Below are 24,168 nucleotides of genomic sequence, written 5' to 3' on the forward strand. Positions count from 1 at the left end.
TGAGGGACTTAAATATTAAAGACAGTTTGTAAAGACAAAAGATTGCTTAAATAAAAATGATAGTTATTTTTGAGCCTTCATTTGTTTAACACTTTTACTTAGGCCTCTGTATATGCTGAGGACTGGCAGTGCCATTCAGCCCACTCATGGAGCTTTCAGTACAGACCACTAACTTGCACTATATTGAGAGGATTAATTACTAATGGAAACATAAGGCAAATGGATCTGCTTTCTAGAATGAAAGATTAGAATGGAATTAGTTCATTCAAGGCTAATAAACTAGTATGTGTGCAGATAGCACATCATCATCTGTGAGTGTTAAAATTCTTAACATAAATATAGCTGTTGTTGAGCTATTTAAATACTGTATAGCAGATACCAAGTTTATGTGAGACCTGCTCTTTTCTGTGTGTATTATGGGATAAAGTTCTTTTCAACTTTGATACATTGGACAGAAAGCAATAGGCAGCTTTTGTTTATGTGGCCAGACTGTTTTTCCCTCTGTGCTTTGTGCAGTGGGGTCTCCTTTTGAATCCTCATTGTTAGAAACAGTGAGGAATGTCATGCACATATTTGCGTTTTCTGCTCCAGTGAACAGTGTACACATGTATGTCAAGGCGTGAGGAGATGTAAGTTTAGCCTGTAGTCTTATTTCTCCAGTCTTCATACCACTTTTCTGGCCTATAGCTGTTGCCTTGTAACTAAAATCTGAATTCAAATTATAATGTATATGCTCATGTATATTCAGATTATAAAGTTTTTCTCACTTTATTTCAGGATGCATTATAGCCATTTTGTCTTTATGCTCTTCCCTTTGCATTTAGCCTAGTGTTATAATCTCTCCCAATAATTCTAATTACATTCAAGTACATGTTAGGCAGGAATAGAGCTACTGATTGAAGTAGCCATTTCTTGCTGAGAATTAGGGTTTTTTCCAGGGCACGAGGGCAGTTGTTAAAATCTGATAGTGACCCATAAATTGATTGCTTGTTCTTACTTGTCTAATTGTTCAAGTCTCAGCCAGATAATATACTTACTTAAATGATGGCTAATGTTCTCCATTTATGCTATTAAAACTTCCAAACACTGTCTGTCTAGTCTGGTAAAGAGAATACAGGTTAGTATTATAAAGTGAACCACCCTTTCCTGTCATGGGCAGCACTGGAAATGTTGGAATTAAGATGTAAAGCTGTACGTTTTAATTTCTACTTTAATGGTGCTATGCTGAAAAAGGACTATAATGCAAAAAGGTTAGCTTTGTATATTTTATGATAAGTTATAAAGTGTAACTGCTTGATGATGAACTTTGGCATCTTACGTTTTAGACTCAACATGCATAGCTCTAGACTACTGAAGTAGAATTTCTTTTTGCAGGATTTTGCTAATATAATGAAAATGCTGAGAAGCTTAATCCAGGATGGCTACACGGCCTTGCTGGAGCAGCGGTGCCGCAGTGCCGCCCAGGCCTTCACAGAGTTGCTCAACGGTTTAGATCCTCAAAAAATAAAGGTAAAACCACCTCCTGGTGATTTGCTTGTCAGTGCTTACGCATTTCAGAGGAATGTAGAAGAGAACCAAAACTTTGGTTTCATTGTTTTTGTGTATCTTAGACCATGCTGAGATTGGCTAAACCTACTCCAGGTTGTGAGAAGCAGATAATGCTCTGATTCAGCTTATGTGGTTGCCCTAGCTCTACAGCCCAGGTTTAAACTCTCATTGCACTATAGTTGGTGTTCGTTAGAGCTCTTGGCCTTTTCTCTTTATTAGAGTACAAAATCAAGGATTTGGACTCACTTTAGTCACATCTTTTTATCTACAAAGAAAGCATTGGCTAGGTAAATAGTTTATGCAGGATTGTGAGAGAGCAAATATTGAGTTGGCCGTGAAAGTTTGTTTGAGTTTTTCATAAGATGGTATGGCAAAACCCAAATGGACTTTATGGCTAACCCAAGAATGTAGTCTATTACTCTTCCCATTTTTATGCAGAAGAATTTTTAGCCTTCTTCTTAATAAAAATAAAATAAATAAAATAAAATAAAAAATTCTTAATGTCAATTTTTCTGTTATGAGCCATGCCTTCAAGTGATTCTGATAACAGTGATTCTCTGAACACTTCATAGCAATGTAATTGCATATCTTTGCAAAATATGTTTTCTAATTGTTTGGCCTTGACCCCAATAGCAATTAGATTGTTTACACTTCTTTTACTGTTGTGGTTATCATATCAATACAGTGTCAATTGGGCAGAATTATGTTCAGATATTTAACAAGAGGATTTTTATTGACAGCAATTGAACCTGGCCATGATTAACTACGTGTTAGTAGTCTATGGACTTGCCATTTCACTCCTTGGAATAGGACAACCCGAGGTAAGATTTGTAACAGTGACTAAATAGACTGTTAAAATATGCCATTAACTTTATTTTTTTTTCATTTATTTTTGGAGGCTAATTACTTTACAATATTGTAGTGGTTTTTGCCATACATTGACATGAATCAGCCATGGATTTACGTGTGTTCCCCATCCCGATCCTCTCTCCCTCCTCCCTCTCCATCCCATCCCTCTGGGTCTTCCCAGTGCACCAGCCCTGAGCACTTGTCTCTTGCATTCAGCCTGGGCTGGTGATCTGTTTCACCCTTGACAGTGTACTTGTTTCAGTGCTGTTCTCTCTGAACATCCCACCCTCGCCTTCTCCCACAGAGTCCAAAAGTCTGCTCTGTACATCTGTGTCTCTTTTTCTGTTTTGCATATAGGGTTATTGTTACCATCTTTTAAAAGTCCATATATATGCGTTAGTACACTTTATTGGTGTTTATCTTTCTGGCTTACTTCACTCTGTATAATGGGCTCCAGTTTCATCCATCTCATTAGAAAAAATATGCCATTAACTTTAGAAGATGTGTTAAAATAGTTTTCCCATCTGGGCTTATTTCCTTCTGAGTACTTTTTTTCTCTCCTAGTTTTACTGAGATATAATTGACACACAGTTCTGTATAATTTTAAGGTGTACAGCATAATGATCTGACTGATGCAAATCATGAAATGATTAGCACAGAAAGTTTAGTGAACGCTGTCTGTGTACTTTCTTGATAGTTTTTTCTACACTTGATCTTGGCCAAAAGGCTGAGAAGCAGTGATAATTTTTTCTGAAATGCCTAAATTTAATTTAGTTTGTGGTTTTTTGTTTTTTTTTTTTAAAGAAAATGTAGTTTGTATTTCCATTAGAAAAAAGTTATGCCAGGCCACCAGTGGGAATCTACTTTTTATTCATACAAAAAGTAAAGAACCCGATGTATCATGATAAATTTTGGAAATACATCAAGGGAAAAAGGCAAGTTGGAAATGTAGTAAACAATGTGATACCACTTATGTACAATTTGGAATATTTACAGAGCAGAAGTATATATTGTTTATGGCTATCTGCATCTTGTAAAACAAAAAAACATGAACTAGCCTTATATATCAAGTTTAAGGTAATGGAAGAGAGGAATGGGACTCGGGAGGTTAAAAAAGTTCAGCTTTGTGTTATACTGTTTTATTTTAAAAAACATAGTAAAAATGCTAATATTAATAACTCTTGGTTCTGGATAGTAAGTACCTGGGTATTTTATTATTTCCTAGAGTTCAGGCTTCCCATAACCACTTGCAGTCAGGGTGTGGGTGTGAACACGCCTGGTGTCCGTTACTCATGGTCCTTTAGCACGCTCCTGGAAAGGTTACTTAACCTGCACTGCCCAGCATTATACTCTGCTTTCCATGGTGTTGGATTTTTGAAAAAAGTAGAAATGGTTCTAGAATTAACCTCAGGTAGAAATTACCCTGTTTACCAACTTAGGCTCCAAGCTTCCTAGGCTTAACCCTAACAGCTACCTAAGGAGGTTCACTCTCTGAGTGGTCCACAGAACCTGAGGGTTGTTTTCCCCGTGACAGGCTGCTTTCCTTGTTCTAACGTGGCAGATGCATGTCTTCCATTAGGGACTCACTGACTGTTTTCTGGTAGATTTTTTAAGACAGGGCGACATGTTCTCAACAGAGTAATAATAAATATCATATTTTGCTTCATCAGAATTGAAGAAATCGTTTGTTATATTTTTAATTTACTTTGATTTAATTCTGATAAAAAAAAAAACAGAATGAAAGAATGTAAAAGAATGATAGACATTTAAAAAATTTCATTAATCAGAGTATCTCCAGAAGAAATTGATGTATTTACTCCAGAAAAGTCCTTGCTTTGGAATGCCTCCTTTAGAACTGACTTCAGAGCTGCTTATTAACTCCGGTCTGTAGTGACATTTCCTTTTTCACCCACAATGGAGTGATGACCAGTATTACTTTGAGCTGAATATCATTTGGATTTTTTCCAAAACAAAATTCATTCAAAGCCCAGAGGCTTCCACTGTTGAGAGTAGTCAAAAGAATGTATTTTATGTTCTAAATTTTTTTACAAATAGCTGTTTTTAAGACACAGCATTTGTCTTATGTCACAAAACATTGTGGCAACATTGTTGGAATTCCTGTGACCCCAAGGGAGCAGTGCTTACTATGATATATGTTATAGTGCATTTGCATCCAAATCAGTCTTTTTGCCATGAGCTTATGCCTTTTTTAGCCAGCACACACTGGGCCCTGTGTGCGTGTTAGTAAATGCTCATTTGGTGCATTGCCTGTGTTCAGTGCCAGTGTCTCATTCCAGAGCTGGATCATTTTGGTTCTGTGTCTGAATATCCATATGGTCATATTTTATGTAATTGCTAAGAAAATGAAATCCAGAAGGTGTAATTTTGCCATAGAAATTTTTGGGTATACAGTTGTTTTTAATATTACACAAAAAGAATCAACCTTCAGTTAAAATCTGTTCCTAGCCTTTCTTTCTGTGTAAGTGATCACTATTCTCATTGCTGCCAAAGGAGTTATCTGAAGCTGAAAACCAGTTTAAGAGGATGATTGAACACTACCCCAATGAAGGACTTGATTGCTTGGCCTACTGTGGAATTGGAAAAGTGTATTTGAAAAAAAACAGGTTAGTGGAAACCACACTACATTATGCTCTAGGCTGGTAACTCATTTGAAGTCTCATGTGATGATGATCCCTGTTCTGGAGTGATTTTGACATCTTCTCCTGCATACTATGATAACTGTGTTTACTTTGAGGACTGGCATTTCAATATTAATTATTAAAGTCAACAATTCAGTTACCAGTGCTTTCTAATTTTGAATCTAATAAACTCATTAATAATGTGGTACAATAAGTTTTATATTTTAGTATATGTCATTTATAAATTGTGACTGAACTGATACAGATTAATGGTTTACATTACCCCTTCATGGGTCACAGCCTTGTTGTAGCAAAGGGACTTGTTTACTCAGTGAAGCTACGAGCCTTGCCATGCAGGGCCACCCAAGGACGGGTCACAGTGAAGAGTTCTGACAAGATGTGGTCCACCGGAGGAGGGAATGGCAAACCGCTCCAGTATTCTTCTACTTCTTCACTGATTACATGAAAATCTTTGACTGTGTGGATCACAACAAACAATGGGAAATTATTTAAAGAGATGGAAATACCACATCACCTTACCTGTCTCCTGAGAAACCTGTATGCAGGTCAATAAGCAACAGTTAGAATCTTACATGGAACAACTGACTGGTTCAAAATTGGGAAAGCAGTATGACAAGGCTGTATATTGTCACCCTGTTTATATAACTCACATGCAGAGTCAGTTCAGTTCAGTTGCCCAGTTGTGTCTGACTCTTCGCGACCCCGTGGACTGCAGCACGCCAGGCCTCCCTGTCCATCACCAACTGCTGGAGCTTGCTCAAACTCTTGTCCATCAAGTTGGTGATGCCATCCAACCATCTCATCCTCTGTCATCCCCTTCTCCTCCCGCCTTCAATCTACATGCAGAATACATCATGCGAAATGCCAGTCTGGATAAATCGCAAGCTGGAATCAAGATTGCTAGGAGAAATATCAACAATCTCGGGTAGGCAGATGATACCACTCTTAATGGCAGAAAATGAAGATGAACTAAAGAGCCTCTTATTGAGGGCAAAAGAGGAGAGTGAGAAAGCTGGCTTAAAGCTCACCTTTCAAAAAAAACTAAGGTCGTGGCATCCAGTCCCATCACTTCATGGCAAATAGAAGGGGAAAAGTGGAAGCAATGACAGATTTATTTTCTAAGGCTCTAAAATCACTGCGGACGGTGACTGCAACCATGAAATTAAAAGATGCTTGCACCTTGAAAGGAGACCTATGACAGCCTAGACAGTGTATTAAAAAGCAAAGACACTTTGCTGACAAAGGTCCACATAGTCAAAGCTATGATTTTTCCAGTAGTCGTGTATGGATCCAAGAGTTGGACTGTAAAGAAGGCTGAGTGCCAAAGAATTGATGCTTTTGAATTGTGCTGGAGAAGACTCTTGAGAGTCCTTTGGACAAGGGAGATCAAACCAGTCAATCCTAGAGGAAAATCAACCCTGAATATTCATTGGAAGGACTAATACTGAAACTGAAGTTCCAATACTTTGGCCACCTGATGTGAAGAGTGGACTAAATGCAAAAGACCCTGATACTGGGAAAGATTGAGGGCAGGAAGAGAAGCAGGCAACAGGATAAGGTGGTTGGATGGCATCACTTACTCAATGAACACGAATTTGAGCAAACTCCAGGAGACAGTGAAGAACCAGGAAGCCTGGCTTGCTGCAGTGACCTATTCTCCCCTCAAAACTTGTATGAGGATGGTTTTAATATGAAGTATATATTTGTTGAAAGACATCATGAGTTATAAGGAAAAAAGCAAACAAACTCTTTTCTGAACTTGTACTTGAAGTCCTTACTCAAACTTTTAATACATATCTGTTCCCTGTTTCATGTCTTACCTCCCCAAATGTCTGTATGAGCATTAGGGGCAGGATTATGACTCGAGCTTTTAAAAAAAAACAAAAACAACTCCCTGTTCCTGCCACTTAGACCCAGTATGTTAGATTACTTTTATAAAGAAATAATTAACTTATTGAATACTATTCATAACTTTTAATTATCCTTAAATTTTCATCTTAACTGTTTAGAGGAAATGTTATCAGACCAATAGGACTCTTGAGAACTCAACCTTAGAGGTTGTCTAGAACCTTCTTTAAAGGTCTTTAAAGATTAAAGAAATTTCTTTTACTTTCTAAAGCTACTGTCTGACCAGCTCAACTCTTTTAAGAATCAGAGGTGGTGAGGATTTTGCAGTCATTTTCATGGTAATGACAAATGCAATTAATTTGAAAGTTTAGTGTAAGTTGTTTAAGACACACCCGTTTAATGCAGTGACCACGTGCACATATTCACTAGCTCTAGGAAAATAACATAAATGTGTAACATCATGGAGGTTGTGGTAAGTGTTTACCATTTTGAAAGTCATTTAAATTTTTTAAAAATTTTATTGAAGTATAGTTGATTTACAATGTTGTGGAAAGGCTTTTAAATTTTAATTTCAGAATAATACAGTTTGGCATCCAGTGACCAATAAGCTAGCTGGTTTTTTGCTGTTGTAATGTGTAGTCTCTGGTTTAAAGTCTGGTTTAAAGTCTTTATAACTGTCTTAACGGTGGATGGTCTAGCTTTTATGCAGGTAAGGTTACTTATGCAAAGGTAAAATGACTTCTTCAATTGGGAGATGGTTTCAAGATTGAAGAACAGGAAACCTTTTGCTTTTCTAGTCTGACAAGAGGAATAGAGACTGGGAAAACCTTATAATTCATTATTCTAGTATTCTTTGGTTCAATGAACTTTGGGAATCTATTGGTATTATTTTTCTAAACTGTAAATTGGCACTAAAACATATCATTTATAGTAAAACAGTTTGCATACACATTTGTTCTGTTAAAATAATTAACTGCTTTATAGCTGAAGAAAGATGTCCAGAATACATGAGCTCTTTTAACAGTTTTACAGCAGAGGGGTTTTGTTATAGCTGTTTTAAATGAATCAAGGTAAAAAAAAATTCCCCGTTTATGATTAATTAGTTGAAGTGGACCTATGGTGTTGCACTACAAGGATCTGCTTTAATTAGATTAGTAAATTAAATAAAAATGGAACAACCAAATTTGTTCAGTTTTCTGTTTTAATTGTGGAAAACTTTAAAAAATAAATTACAGCTTTTAATGAACTAGTGTGCACCTGCCATCGTAAAGCCAGTGTCCTGGTAAGATTCCTGTTTAATTTATATTACTTTTGAAGCAAAGGGTGGTAATGTCTTGGTTTTTTGAAGAAGATACAGGTTACTGTGAATATTTCTGTGCAGTGATTTGTCAAATGTAATATTCCTGGTAAGCTTGAAATCTCTGTGCCTTTTGAGGAATGGAAATTTATGTCTCATCTTTAATACCTTCTCTGTAATTCTGACTTTAGATTTTTAGAAGCTCTTAATCATTTCGAGAAAGCAAGAACCTTGATCTGTCGTCTTCCTGGAGTGTTAACTTGGCCCACAAGTAATGTGATTATTGAGGAGACTCAGCCAGGGAAGATAAAGGTAATTATTTCTGTAGAGCTTCTTATGAACCATAAAAGCTCATCTGCACTCCTCTGCTCTTGACTCAGGTATAAGATGACAGGGCGGTAGTAGCACTTTGTCCTCAGCTCCCCTATGTCCCATTTAAAAACTGGTGGAATCACCAACATTTATTGAGTATTTCCTATTTGCCAATCACACACCTTCCATTTATCATTACCTTTACCCCTTCTAGCAACCATATGTGATGAGCACTGTGATTATTCCCGTTTGACAGATGAGGAAGATTGTGTTTAGACAGATTAAGTGACGAGTTCAGGATTAAACAGCTCGGAAATGGTGGAGCTGGGACTTGAATCCAGGCATTCTGGCTAGAGTGTGCACTGTTAAGCAGTGTGATGTGCTGGTTGTACTTAGAGAAAGATTTCACATTATTGTTTCATTATAATTTCTATAGTTATTGACATTGTATTTGAAGACCTAAAAGGTATAAATTGGTCTCATATCCAGAATCATGGGGTGCTTTGCCAGTTCTAGAAAGACTAAATCATGTAACTTGACTGGGATAAGCCTTTACTTGTGGTGAGCCCTGGTGTATACTCAGAACTTAGTTTTAACTAGAGCTTTTATAAGCCTAGGAGTCAACTCTTACAACTTAGTAGTAAGAAGACACTCTAATTAAAAGTAGCTGAAAGATCTGCATAGGAATATCTGCCAACAGTTTGTATAAATAGATGATAAATGTGCAAAGTGTTTTCAGCAGTTAGCCATTAGAGAAATGCAAATGAAAACAGGGTACCACTTCACACCCATTAGGGTGGCTGTAATCAAAAAGACAGTACAAGTGCTGGCAAGCATATGGAGAAATCAGAACCCCTATACATTGCTATAAAATTTAAAATGGTGGAGATGCTTTGGACAACATTCTGGCAGTTCTTTATTGGTTAAAGATAAAGTTACCAAATGACTGAGCAGTTTCACTCCTAAATATACTCAGAGACAGGAACACGTAAGTTTTCCTGAAAACTTATACATGAATGTTCATAGTAGCGTTATTCAAAATAGTCAAAAAGTGGAAAGAACTCAAAGGCCATTAGCTGATGAATGGTTAAATAAAATGTGGTGTATCCATATAACACATTTGGCCATAAAAAGGAGTGAAGTAATGACACATGCTACAACATAGATGAACCTTGAAAACGTTATGCTGAGTGAAAGAAGCTGGGTGTGAAATGCCAGATACTGTGTGATTCTGTTTATCTGGAATCTCCAGAATAGAACTTCGTTCTTTGGGGGCTGCACCACATAGCATGTGGGATCTTAGTTGCCCAACCAGGGATAGAACCTGTGCCCCCCGCAATGGAAGCACACAGAGTGTTAACCACTGGACCTCCAGTGAAGTGCTCACAATAGGAAAATCTATATATGAAGGCAGATAGTAGATTAGTGGTTGTCAGGGGATAGGGGACTGAGGAAAGATGAGGGATTGCTCATGGGTATGGGATTTCTTGTTGGGTGGTGAAAATGTTTTAAATTTAGGCTATGGTGATAGTTATATAACAAGCCACTGAACTATACACTTTAAGTACATGAATTGTATGGTACATGAATTATATAGGAACAAAACTGTTATAAGAAATAAAATGGGGACTGTTGGATTTTCCTCTCTTTATTCTGGACTGGGATGGAGGCACTGGAACTATTGATAACAATGAACCATCCTGGGAAACCTGGCATGAGTCTTGGGGGCTTCGGTGGCAGTGGTGTAATTCTTCAGGGGAGGGGCAAGCACAGGTGCAGGGATTCAGGGAGGAGGGTGAATGTCAGTGGGTGGGTCCCAGGTGAAGTGACCTTGGGTGGAACAGTGGAGTCCTAAGATTAGGCACCTATGAATGCTTAAAGGCGGTTTCTCAGAGGTGTGTATTGTAAAATGAGGTTTGAGGATTACAACAAAGGATAAGATTTTGATTCAGTCTGAAATTCTGAAGATTTTTTGTTCAGTCCTTTTCTTCCATTCTTTTCTCAGCATGTCTCTGTATCAGCCTCTCTCCAGGACGAAAACCTTTATAAGTTGTATGTTCTTGGCTAAAAGGCAATTCGTCCTTCCTGTGCTGAAAATATTTTGATGGCAAGAGATTATTGAAAGAATTTGATTGATGAATTAGTATTGTCATATCATTTTTGTGTACTTTTGTTGTAGATGCTGTTAGAGAAATTCGTTGAAGAATGCAGGTTCCCTCCAGTGCCAGATGCCATTTGTTGCTATCAGAAGTGCCATGGATATTCCAAAATCCAGATATACATAACTGATCCAGACTTTAAGGTACAGAATGAGGGTATACCAGGACATTAAATTGCTGAATTGTGCCTGAAAATGGTTTCAGAACAAATTCTTTAGTTGGAGACACCCAAGTTCTCTGACTTGTCAGCAGCTTCACGTCCTCTTGTCTGCCCCATCCCCTGACTTAAGTCTGCATCATCTCACATGGGGGCCCAGAGTCATTGAAATAAACACCGAGGGCAGTGATGGTGACCTGAGAAGGCAGGCTAGCTAATTCCATTTCCCCCTTCTAGCCACCGTTTCATATAATTGCCTGCTCCTTAGGAGCACAGGAAACAAAGTGAGGTAATTACCCTGATTTGCTGCAGTTCTAATTTCTTACATAATCTGAGTCCAAGAGTCTGAAGAATTGAAATCTAAGAATCATTCTGGTCACTGAATAACTCCTGGAGACCTAAATGTGAGACCAAGTCTGGCAGTTAATTGAGTGAACAGAGTGCTGCACCTTAGTTTATTCAAGAAGATAGAAGGTGCCCACTGTGCCTGGTTAGTAGTTCAGATGAAATGAAGTTTATAAAGTATTTGATATTTTGTACACCACTCTAGTATCCTCTCTTGGAACATCCCCATGGACAGAGGAGCCTGGTGGGCTGCAGTCCATGGGGTCACAAAGAGTCGGGCACAGCTGAGTGACTAACACTTTCACTTTCAAAGGAATACACAACTGTAAATCGTGGAAATGAATGTCAGTCAAGCTCAGTGTTCTCAGCGCTAGGCAATCTGCGATGTGAAGTACTGTACTCCCCTAGAAGGAAATGTGACATCTAGTCATGTCTGCCAGGTGAATGCAAACAGGTCTCTATCTTATTATGTGTTGTGGGTGTGAAAGAGAGAGTGAGTGTATGTATACTTTTTAAAGATAAGAATTAAAAATTGTTTTAAAACCCCAGGGTTTTATACGAATCAGCTGTTGCCAGTATTGTAAAATAGAATTTCACATGAACTGCTGGAAGAAGTTAAAAACAACAACCTTCAATGATAAAATTGACAAGGTAAGTAAGACTAACAAGATTTTCTGGATTTTTTAGTATGCTTATTGTATACTGATTTTTTTTCCCCGAGAATCTTCAAGAAAAGTCTTAACTGAATATGAATTTCTCTCTTTGTGTGAGATGTAATTAGAAGGTATTAAAATTTTAATGATGAAGTAGAAAGTTTTTTCATTTATAAAGTGTAAAGGCAGTAACCATAGAGGATTTTAATAAATTGTTGAACCCCTCCTTTTCTGTTGGTAATGTATGATCAAAAATAAATGATTTAATGTGATGATGTAGAACTGGGGCCTCAAATTTTTTATTTTCTAAAAAAGTTTGAGATAATTTGTACTAAGAAATCAACTTAAATTTTGTACTGCCATATTTGTTTGGGGTTTCTCTTCATTAGCAAGATAATTATGTTAATTACCATTAGCCAGATATACTTTGAGAGCAGTCACAGTTTTTTTTTTTTTTTTTAGTTCTACCACTTTCTTGCTACCAACCCATCTCCCTCCACCCTGGTGCACACATGCTCAGTCATGTAACCACATGGACTGCAGCCCACCAGGCTCCTCTGTCCATGGACTTTTCCAGGCAAGAATACTGGAGTGGGTTGCCGTTTCCTTCTCCAGCAGTCACAGCTTAATAATCTTCATTCATAGACTTTGTTTCTGATCCATATAAACTATGGACTTAAAAAAAAAGAAAAGAAAACCTTATTCTACACTACTTAGCCTCATATAAACCCCTGTCCTTATTGAGGAGAAAAGAATAAGGTGGTGGTGCTAGGTGAATGTTAGCAATAGTAATTATTGGGGGTTAAGTAAAAATGAGTTCTCACATTTTACACATTTTCATGTTGTTATCTAGAGGTATGATGATGTGACCAAGTAACTGTTGCCGTTGAGTCGCTCTTGCTATGTCTTTGTCTCACTTTAATTGAACTTCTCTAGCCATACCCTCGGGCGGTGGCGCTGTAGCTCAGACGGTAAAGAATCTGCCTGCAATGCAGGATACCCGGGTTTGATTCCTGGGTTGGGAAGGTGCTCTGGAAAAGGGCATGGCAACCCACTCCAGTATTCTTGCCTGGAGAATCCCATGGACAGAGGAACCAGGTGGGCTACAGTCCATGGGATTGCAGAGTTGGACACGACTGAGCGACTACCACTACCAGCTATACCCATATGCCCTTAGTGGTCCTAACCATTCCCATGGGTTGAAGTACCCTTTGTAGATTAGCTTTCACTAGGGTACCTTGAAGTAACTCAAATGTCTCATGACTTGAAGTAAGAAAGGCTTGTTTCTTGCTAATATTACTTGTCTTGCAGTTTTACAGTTGTCCAGGATTAGGCAGTGGCAGCTCCGGTATGTGGGGCTGTGGGCTTTGTTTCTGAATTGAGGTTGAGGAGTGACTGGGACATGTTACTGTGATTTAAAGGAAGTAGTGGCCAGTCCACTCAGTGTTTCTTAAAGCTTTGGTGTGGATGGTAGCACACGTCAGGGCAGCTCACCTTACGTGACCCAAGTGAGGCGCATGGACAGCCCTGCAACTGGAGGCTTTGGAAATCAGATGGCAGTGAGCAGGGACTTTGCAGTACCTCCTGAAGAAGGTTTTAGGTTATATTTTGACTGTTCTGTGGTTAAAATGGCATACATGTGTACATTTATGCCAAGATGTAACCTCCCCCCAACCCCGTTTTTAAATCAAATAGGATTTTCTGCAAGGAATTTGTCTTACTCCTGATTGTGAAGGAATCATTTCAAAGATAATCATCTTCAGCAGTGGTGGTCAAGTTAAATGTGAAGTAAGTAGACACTGGGGAAATCTCATTAAATTGATAACCAAAATGCTTATATCTTATGAAATATGATGTAAATTTATAAAACTTACACTATTTGGATCTTGCATTTTCCAGGAAGGAAGTAGTTACTTGATATAAGAAATTATAGGAAATAATAGGATGTAAGAATGCCTTTTTTTTTTTTAAAGAATGCATCTTTGGAATTAAGGATTCTCGTGTTCTTTTGTCTCCCAAAAGGAAAAGGAGAATTTTAACATGTCAGTTTTACTGATTTTACTCCTTCTGATAACCTTGTTTTTTAAATTCCCAGTAAACTTTTTGGTGTTGGCAAGGTGGGGGATCTTAGGGAGGGAGGAGAGTGTCTTGAGCCTCACTATGTGGGAGCTGCAGGAGTGGGTTGTTGTAATGACATCTGTCGTTTATTTGATTTTCTGCTTACTCTTAATTTTTTTTTTAACCTTCTATAACTGTGACTACTCTTTAGCTCCTTTTTTTCAGTAAATTGTGTTGCTAAAGTATTCTGGGCTTTTGTTTGGGTCAGAGTATCATCACTGTTCTCTATGAAACTGAATGTTGACTGTGTTTTTGAAATGCTTGTTAAACCTGTGATTTTATGCTTAATGTCATGGGAGCATGAGACAAATTTTAGATGTCTCTGTTTTATTTAAAGTTTGAACACAAGGTGATTAAAGAAAAGGTTCCTCCAAGACCTATTCTGAAACAGAAATGTTCTAGGTAAGATTTTTAATAATTAGTAGGTTAATAATGTCCAATACAATTCTGTTAAATGCACATTTCTAAATAATGCTGTTTTAAAAATTGGCTCAGCACACGTATTCAAATAAGTAGCTTTTAAGTGAATGTTATAGGTATTTATAACTTTCAAAAGAACTTAACTTCCCTGGTGGCTTTCACATGGTTAAGTGTCTGCGTACAACGCGGGAGACCCGGGTTCGATCCCTGGGTCGGGAAGATCCCCTGGAGAAGGAAATGGCAACCCACTCCAGTATTCTTGCCTGGAGAATCCCATGGATGGAGGAGCCTGGTGGGCTACAGTCCGTGGGGTCGCAAAGAGTTGGACACGACTGAGCGACTTCATTTTCACTTTCACTTTAACTTCGAATAGTTAAATGCTAAAAACTTGAATAAGAAGCATTATTTAGTGATTAAATTTATAAGTAAAATTATAACATTTGAACTATGAAATGACATGTTCAGTAGAATTGGCATTTGGATAAAAATTACATACTTAGTTCTCAGTTTGCACTTTAATTCCAAAAGCATCTTTCCTTTTGTTCTCTTCAGCAAACATTTTGAACCAGTGACTCTTTCTCACCCTGAAATACTCAACAAACTGTCAAAATTAGTCACTTTTCTGTTATCTTCTTGTTCAAGTCAAATAATTCAATCCTTTTTTCTTTTCTTTTTTGCCCTGCTTCTTGTTTTCCATTTTTAGAAGTAATTTTTTTTAACCATTGGTGGCCAAGAAAAAGCAAAAGAAAAGATGAATTATTTGTTGAAGAGAATTTATTGTAGCCATATTGACCAAATTTGAGCGTTGTAGATCATTATTGGGTTGTGAAAATGATATTTTACTGTGGAAATGAGTATTTACATGTATTATCTTGCATAGTAATTTTTTACTATTCCTCTTTACCCTAACAGTATCTTCTATACATGGGGATAACATCTGTATGATCTATATATGCCATCCTTAATTAGAAATCACTTAGTCATTGATGTTCTTGTTTTTATGCAACAAGTACAGTTGTTTCGACTGAATTGACCACGTGTCTAAAGTTTTTAATATTGAACAGAGGATATAGTCCCAAGTTCTAACTAAAAAAGAAAACTTCTAGCTTATTGTTTGGAGAATGGCTTCTACAGTAGGCAAAGGAACGTAGTTGACTGAGTTCATAACAAAAGTGAATTGTCACTAACTGTAATTATTTATCAGCCTAGAGAAGTTGAGGCTGAAAGAAGACAAAAAATTGAAGCGAAAGCTCCAAAAAACGGAAGCAAAAAAATTAGCACAAGAAAGACTGAAAGAGGACTTAAGGGAAAGTAACCCACCAAAAACTGAAGAGCAGAGAGGTATGCTGGGAGTCTGAGGCGTGATGAGAATCATATATTCTTGCTTAAAAGTATGAATGCAAATATTCATCTTGTTGGGCTTTATCAGTTCAGTTCAGTTGCTCAGTCATGTCCGACTCTGCGACCCCATGAACCGCAGCACACCAGGCCTTCCTGTCCATCACCAACTCCCGGAGTCCACCCAAACCCATGTCCATCGAGTTGGTAATGCCACCCAGTCATCTCATCCTCTGTCGTCCCCTTCACCTCCTGCTCTCAATCTTTCCCAGCATCAGGGTCTTTTCAAATGAGTCAGCTCTTTGCATCTGGTGGCCAAAGTATTGGGGTTTCAGCTTCAGCATCAGTCCTTCCAGTGAATACTCAGGACTGATTTCCTTTTGGATGGACTGGTTGGATCTCCTTGCAGTCCAAGGGACTCTCAAGAGTCTTCTCCAACACCACAGTTCTAAAACATCAATTCTTTGGTGCTCAACTTTCTTTATAGTCCAACTCTCTTTGAATTGAAATTTAGATTTCCCTTGGTATTTTAATACTATTGCCATCTTTTGATTATGCTGAGATGGGGAGGGGAGTGGTATAAGGAACATTAAATTTAGAAGTAAGATACAGGAATTGAAAATACTTTCCTGCCACTTAGGGCAAATTGTCTCAGTTCCCTTATCTCTAAAGTGAATGTGAAAATAATACTTGAAATTCCACACATATGTTTGAACTGTAAATTAGCCACTGATTATCTGACGTATGCTGCTTCACATAAAGAAGCAGTTCATATAAGATGCCAGAGAGATTACCTTGTGTTTTATGCTCATCTCGTCGGCATTCCCTGATCAACATGGGAGCTGTCTCAGTGATTTACTGTCCCTGTGGATACATTTACTTTCAAGTTTTGTGGTTTGTTTTTTTTTTAATGTATGTATGGTTTCAGGTGTACAACATAATGATTTGATATTTCTACATATTGCAAAATATTACCACAATAAATCCAGTTAACATCCACCACCATACATACAGAATTTTTTTTTTCATGATGAGAACTTTCAAGGTCTACATGCAAATACACAAAACAGTATTAACTGTAGTCATTGTACTGTGCACTATATCCCCAAGACTACTTTCAGTTTTGAGTTAAAGTAAATTATTCTCATTTTCTGATGACTGTTGCCAGCATTAATATTTCCTCTTGCTGTCTTTGTTTTTCATCTTGTTGTTTAGTCACTAAGTCATGTCTGACTTTTTGCAACTCCATGGACTGCAGCACACCAGGCTTCCCTGTCCTTTAGTGTCTCCCAGAATTTGGTGGCTCAGCAGTAAAGCATCTGTCTACAATTTGGGAGACCCAGGTTTGATCCCTGGGTTGGGAAGATCCCCTGGAGAAGGAAATCGCAGCCCACTCCAGTACTCTTGCCTGGAAAACCCCATGGACGGAGGAGCCTAGTGGGCTACAGTCCATGGGGTCACAAAGAGTCGGACACGACTGAGCGACTCCACCACCACCACCAGAGTTTGCTCAGACTCATGTCCATGAGTCAGTGATGCCACCCAACCGTCTCATCCTCTGTCACCCCCTTCTCCTGCCCTCAATCTTTCCCAGCATCAGGGTCTTTTCTAAAGAGTAGGCTCTTTGCATCAGGTGGCCAGAATATTAGAGTTTCAGCATCAATCCTTCTAAAGAATATTCAGGGTTGATTTCCTTTAGGATTGACTGATTATTTCATTAATGTTTCAGAAATCAATCAGAACTGTCTTTTCTACTGAAAAAAAATTTAGGGAACATCATTTACTTCCTTTATATATTTTTTGTATTTGTATGTTATTTACTGTATTAGATTCAAGAGGCTAAATGGCCACTTTTGGGGGGAATGCCTGGGTAGGAAGATGCACTTTTGAGATACTGCAATCAGTAACTCCACAGGTCTACGATTTAGGATTCAACAGTAAGATAAATAACACATATTTATCCAAATTCAACCAAATATTGTTTTTATACCTGAAGCAATGATCCCTTCAATTCTGGGGGGTGGAGGGGAAGCTTTACATTCATGCCTGAAACATATTTATTGAATGTAAAATTTGAGTAGTCAATAAGGCTCAGTTAAGATTGTTGAGGAAAGTAACCTTATTTTAGAGGAACTAAGTTTTTAGATGTTACATGAGTGGTGCCAGTGAAGGAAATAAGATACTTGTTATGTTTGATTTACTGTGAACTTTCATGTCTTTTAAAGGCACTTTTAAAGTTAAATACTTTATATATCTATTTTTAAATGTCTTAGGTTGTTTAAAATAACATAAAGAATACATCTGAGTCATGGATTATATTGCTATGTGTTTTCCTAGTGGCTCAGACAGTAAAGAATTTGCCAGCAATGCAAGAGATGCGGGTTCGATCCCTGGGTTGGGAATATCCCCTGGAGAAGGGAATGGCTACCTAGTCTAGTATTCTTGCCTGGAGAATTCCATGGATGAAGGATCCTAGCAAGGCTACAGTCCCCATGGTCTCAAAGAGTCAGACACAACTGAGTGACTAACATTTTGACTTCACTCTCACACACAATATTAGGTTAAGTTTTTCAAAGTTTATGTTTTTGCAAATTGGTCCTCTTTCTCCTTTTTACTGACCACTGTTATTCATCCTTAGAAACTATCAACCATGTCCAAAGTTGCCAGTTCCTTGATGACAGAATTCTGCAGTGCATAAAGCAGTATGCTGACAAGATTAAGTCTGGGATACTGAATACTTCCAAGCTTCTCAAAGAATTGCTTTCTTGGAAGGTTTTAACCACAGAAGACTACACAACATGTTTTTCTAGCAGAAATTTCCTGACTGAAGCAGTGGACTATGTCATTCGTCATTTGATCCAAGAAAAGAACAGAGTAAAGACACGGGTATTTCTGCATGTTTTGAGTGAGCTTAAAGAAGTGGAGCCGAAATTAGCCACCTGGATCCAGAAACTTAATAGCTTTGGTACGTCTCTTAATTGTAGAGATGCATTTTCATAGGAGGATAAACACAGACCTCTGAATCCTGCATTTTACTATCATTTATGATTTTTTTTAAATGTGGAACTACAAATTTGTATGATTAAAAAATACTATTTCCCAAAGTTCACAATTTTTAGGCGACCTTATAAATAGGTTACCTTGTTCTTTGTGAAAGATGTCAACACAGGAAAGTCCAGTCAGTAAGAAAGTCCAGTCCTGTGTTCAACTATTGTCAGTGTGTTAACTTTGTGACTACTAGGCACTCCCCTGGGTAAATGGCACCCCTTGGAGTCAGCTGCTCAGGGGTGCCCTCTGGGATTGTGAAGAATTTGGATGGCAGAGTAGATGGAGCTATGAATAATTGGTTAGGATCACCTATGGTAGATCTGTATCTAAGGATCAAGAGAAATGTCCTGGGGCTGACCTTCAGCATCGTGAATCACAGGATCATAAAACTCTGGTGTTCTGTCCTGACTTTCCTAGTTTGGTTGAGGAAGAACCTTCGAGCAGGCTCTTTACCAAACCTACTCAGGGACCATGGTAGGCAGCGGCAGAGAAAGCTGTTGACTGACCCTAGAGTCTGGGGTCCTTGGGCACCTACCACGGCCTTGTTTGTCCCGGTGACCGATGTGGCCACTGCCTAGCACAGTAGACGATTCATTCGGCAGCTGTTGGGTAAAAGGCTAGCGGGAGCCACAGCAGCGACCCATAGAGATGCGCCTGACCTGCCTTAAAGACGGGAGCTGGTGAAACACTAGTTTCAGAGAATACACTACTGAGTTTCTGTCAGTGGTGACAAAGTGAGGTGGCAGTACACTTGGTGTAGTTGATGACTAATGTTGCTGCTGTGAACATACGTCTCCATGGGTTTCTGGCCCCATAGAATTTTTCCTAAGTGATGTTGCCATTAGTATCTACTAAACAGTCAGACAAGGAAATGATAAAGTTTTTTATATTTCTTACTACTAATTTGCTTTATTTAACAAAGAGATTAATTTAAATTGGGCAGTAGCGGGGTTAACATTTCAGTACTAGGTGTGATCTGCTGCCTTCCTCTCATCAAGCACATGCTCCGCTGTGAGCTGTAGATGGAGATTTGAATGTGGTATTTCTTTATCCGTGATTGCCTTACACCTTGTATCATGTGAGTATTTTACGTGGTCGCTGATTCTCGTGTTTAAATACACTGATTTTTCATGTAACATGACCTGTGCAAAGCTGTTGTATCTGGATCAGCCGTCCAGGGTAGTTTTGACTTGACAGGCTCTGCCTCATTTGCAGACAGAGAGCCTGTGACCCGTCCTGTGTTACAGATGTGGGGACAGAGAGCAGAGCCAGTCCTTACTTTTGGTGGCTGTATTAGCATGCAGCAGGGGCTCACCTCCTTTCAGTAGTAGTACATGAGGGTGCAGCCACCCCTTTTTCTGGAGTTGTAGAAGTGGGAGTGAAATCAGGAATAGTGACCACCTGGAATCTCGTGAGGAAGGTAAGGGGCCATGGTGTTCAAGGGGATGAGGTGCAATTCTTGAAAGTGTTGGATAAAGAGTTTACCCATTTTCTGTTTTAAAGGCATTTGGGAAGTTCCATATATTACTGATGTTTTGTTATTATAGAATATACGTAGAAAAGCATTGTAAAATCTAGCTAGCTTGTACTAATTGGAATGAAATTCATTATGAAGTAGTGAAAAGTTATTGTTATATTTTTAAAGGAATTTAATGTCTTTAAAAAATTGCTTTTCTGGGACTCTCCTGGTGGTCCAGTGGTGAAGACTCCATGCTCCCAGGTTCAATCCCTGGTCAGGATAGATCCCACATGCCACAACTAAGACTCAGCACAGTCAAATAAATAAGAATAAATACTAAAAAATTCCTTTTCCCCCCTAAGTCTAATAAAAATAGTTAGAATAATAGAAGCCTTTGGCCCACTTTTTTCAACTAATAGGTAAGAACTGCTGTATTTAGCATATTCATGTGAAATGGTGTTTCTGAACCCCATAATAGCTTGAATAAATGTAGTCTCAAGTATTTAAATGTTTTCACTGAAAATGTAAGCAAACTATAATAGAACTGCTTTCAAAGATATGAAACTGAATGTGATTTTGTAGCAAATAATCCTCCCTTCTTCTGACTTGGGTTTTGTTTTTATTATAGGCTTAGATGCCACAGGACCTTTCTTTTCTCGTTATGGGGCTCCTCTGAAGGAGCTTGATTTTAGCATCATGACTTTTCTCTGGAATGAGAAATATGGTCATAAGCTAGGCTCTATAGAAGGAAAGCAACTCGATTATTTCTATGAGCCTACGTCACTGAAGGAAGCGCGTTGTTTAATATGGCTGCTGGAAGAACACAGAGACAAGTTCCCAGCACTGCATAATGCCTTGGACGAATTCTTTGATATAATGGGTATGTGGACAGTTTCGATTTGTATCTAAGGAAAAAGTCTTCAAAGGATCTAGCTTACTTAGATACTTAACAAAGAAAATAGTGAAAATCATTATGCTACAGCTGGCTTATTTGGAGAAGTTAGTATTAAGAACAGTGGTTTAAAAAAGAACAGTGGTTTTTTTTTTTTTTAATATACTAAAGCCTTTTTACTTTGTGGATCTCAGTGTTGTCAAGACACTCAGATGGATACATTACATGGACTGTTCTCATTGTAGGTGTTTTGACAGTGTCATGGCAAAGATTATATATTAAAGGGGTGGACTTTCTTACGAAATGGTTTGATTTGTAGCATTCAAGGAAACATTGGCTGCAGAAGGAGGCAAATTTGCAGAATCTAGAACAGATAGCATATCTGCTGTGGTGGGAAGAACCTAGAGCTGGGAGTCAGAAAACGAGGCTGTGGCCCAGCTACACCCCTAACTAAGTTTGTTAGAAATCTTCTCTTACTGCCGCCTCAACGCCTTGTGCTAGGTGTGTTAACAAGGAGTTCAGAAATGCTTGCGCTAGTCTTTGCCCTCAGGACCTTATGTTCAGAAAAGGGAGTAAAATGAATATACAGGTAACTGTAATATGGGAGAAGAGAGGGCCAGGAAAAGTGCTGCGGGGTTCCCCTCCTCAGGAAGAGGAAATTTTTGGTGCAGGGGTGGAGTGAACATGGAGGTGGATCTGACAGTTGACATCCAGGGTTAGACATGTTGTACAATTCTGAGTTTAAGTTTCTTATCTTTGGTACTACATATATCTATCTCTTAGGATACTGTCTCTCCCTGCCCTCCTCCTTTTCCCTTCTCATCATACGTCTGCTTTAGGTATTGTTAGGAGTTAGACTTTCAGATTTCATGCTATTTGTTTTAAAGAGTACATGAAAAGGTTTTGGCCTTGTACTAAAGAGTTACGCATTATGAAATTCAAATACAGTATAAGGGACTGAAAAGCTTACTTGTGTTGTGGTTCTTAGGGGAGGGCACACTCAGATATAGGTGGCTTTATTTTCCGGGGACACTGCTTCATGACTGGGGATGACATGCTTCTTGATAGCCTGGATTGATTGCTCTCAGCTTGCCTGCTGCTGGGAATAAAATGCTGTTCTGGGACTGAGCTTACAAAACTTGATGCATGTTTGGATTGCACGGGACAATTCAAAAGGACACAATTCCCTTTCATTGTGCATTTTCCCTGGTTCTTGTGTTCTGTGCCTAAAATACCCAATCCATCCAGTTGTGACAGTTTCTCTGCTCTCAGTCATAGGGTTGCAAGCCACCAACCAAATGACCAGCCAACAGATTTTCAAGTCCACTACCTCTGCCTCTCACACTTACCCCAACATTTTCAATTTTATCTCCTTTCATTTAAAGGAACGATTATATTGGTTAAAAACTTTTCAAAATCCACTTATCTTATAAATTAAGAGTGGTCAATAACATCACCAGTGCTGTGATACTTGGGAGACCCAAACTCTTTTTGGATCCCGTGTGCATGTCTCCCTGTTGGAATGGCTTAAGCCACATGAGATATCTCAAGATGATAGTGCTTTACATATTGTTTTCAAGCAGGAAACGCTAAAATTGGTCTCGACCCTTCCTCTTGCCTTTTACCCTTTATCTAGTTTGTTTCCAAGTCAAGTAAGCTATATTCTTGATCTGCCCTTCCCTGTCTATCTCTACTTCCCTAGGCCAGGATCTTAATAACCTTTCCATGATCTCAGTAGTCTCCAACTGGTCTCCATGCCTCTGACCCTCCCACTCCAAACCTTTCTCTCACGATGCTCCTGCTGACCCTTCTAGAACACCTGTCTGATCCACTTTAAGTATTTTGTGGGAAGCACTTGCTTCCTTTTGCCTGCAGGTTGAGGTCACGGTGTCTGTCTGGGCTCAGCAGCGTGCTCCCGTCTCCCCTCTGACTGTGCCCCTCACTTCCTGCTGCGCCCAAACGTGCCTTGTGCTGTCCCTGCTCACACCCCCGCCTCTTGCTGGTTCATCTCAAGTCCTCTGTTCCCCACAGCCCTCCCTGACCCCTCCTTGGGCTGCTCCCCTTGAAGACTTCGTTACTCTGTCAGCTTTGTTTCCACTGCATATACTGTGGCCTTTAGCACACTGGGCTGTGGTGTTTGCCTCTCTGTGTAGTTTGCAGAACATGAGCTTATTGATGGCAGGGACGTTTCTATACATTTCTGTATTCCCAGCACCTAGCATATGTAGAGTTTGGTGTCTAGAAAAAACTCAAGTTGTACTGAGTTGGATTGAAGTTTCGTGATTCTTAGTAGTTGGTTTTCTACTGAGTCAGCCAGTTTGCTCTTGGTTTCTAAACTAAACTTGTGACAAAACCAAATAAGGAGTAGGACATAGTGGATATTAGTAGTATCTGGGGTGGTTTTCTTTAAGGACTTGTTGTGTCGTACGGCAATGTGAGCTTTTCGTTTCCTTACAATACCATGTGTCTTCTCACAGATAGCCGCTGCACTGTATTAAGGAAACAGGACAGTGGTGACGTGCCAGTAAGTTATTTCATCATTTTCAGTGTTTTATTCTAACTTGTGTCAGCCGAAGGAGGAGAGGGAGGACCCGGTGTTTGTTTACATCCCAGGAGGCACTCCAGAACCAAATCTGGAGGACTTCTGGATAACATGACAATTTTCTTAGAAAGGGTAATCCCAGTCTTCCTCTTGGAACAACAGTCAGCACACTCTGCAGCTTAAATTAGACAGTGTCCATAAATGTTCACAACTAATGAATGTTAATCATAGAAATAGGAAAGGAGTTCTTGAGTCATCTGATGGCATAAAAATGAAATGTTACCTTGTAATGATTAAAATTATGTTTTGTTCTGAAGGAAAACAAATGGACTTTGAATGGCTTACAATTGAGCTTAAAAAGTTAAAATAATTCCAGAGTTGTCTTCCTTAATTAGTTTGTGGCAGTTTTTGAACAGAAATACTTGTTTAATGATTTTTTTAGGATCAAGTTGTCTGTACTTAAAATTTTGTCTTTGTTCAGTCAGATCCTATCTGGCTAACTGGAAGTACAGATGACATAACC

At 38.7% G+C, this 24,168-nt stretch overlaps 1 protein-coding gene across 10 annotated transcripts in view; it reads left to right on the top strand.

The window, feature by feature from the left end:
• The window catches only part of TTC3 (tetratricopeptide repeat domain 3), a 120,417-nt gene that overhangs the window by 57,735 nt on the left and 38,514 nt on the right, over nucleotides 1-24,168 (top strand). For all 10 annotated transcript variants that reach the window (XM_043474708.1, XM_043474716.1, XM_043474707.1 and 7 more), the window contains 12 exons: nucleotides 1,375-1,509; nucleotides 2,289-2,369; nucleotides 4,909-5,021; nucleotides 8,394-8,514; nucleotides 10,694-10,816; nucleotides 11,725-11,826; nucleotides 13,524-13,616; nucleotides 14,284-14,348; nucleotides 15,571-15,707; nucleotides 18,343-18,669; nucleotides 20,840-21,091; nucleotides 23,581-23,627. In XM_043474708.1, coding sequence (XP_043330643.1) covers nucleotides 1,375-1,509; nucleotides 2,289-2,369; nucleotides 4,909-5,021; nucleotides 8,394-8,514; nucleotides 10,694-10,816; nucleotides 11,725-11,826; nucleotides 13,524-13,616; nucleotides 14,284-14,348; nucleotides 15,571-15,707; nucleotides 18,343-18,669; nucleotides 20,840-21,091; nucleotides 23,581-23,627 — 1,596 coding nt within the window. The remainder of the gene's footprint in view (nucleotides 1-1,374; nucleotides 1,510-2,288; nucleotides 2,370-4,908; nucleotides 5,022-8,393; nucleotides 8,515-10,693; nucleotides 10,817-11,724; nucleotides 11,827-13,523; nucleotides 13,617-14,283; nucleotides 14,349-15,570; nucleotides 15,708-18,342; nucleotides 18,670-20,839; nucleotides 21,092-23,580; nucleotides 23,628-24,168) is intronic.

This window comes from Cervus canadensis, chromosome 7 (assembly GCF_019320065.1).
Source record: "Cervus canadensis isolate Bull #8, Minnesota chromosome 7, ASM1932006v1, whole genome shotgun sequence".
Classification (NCBI taxonomy): Eukaryota; Metazoa; Chordata; class Mammalia; order Artiodactyla; family Cervidae; genus Cervus; species Cervus canadensis.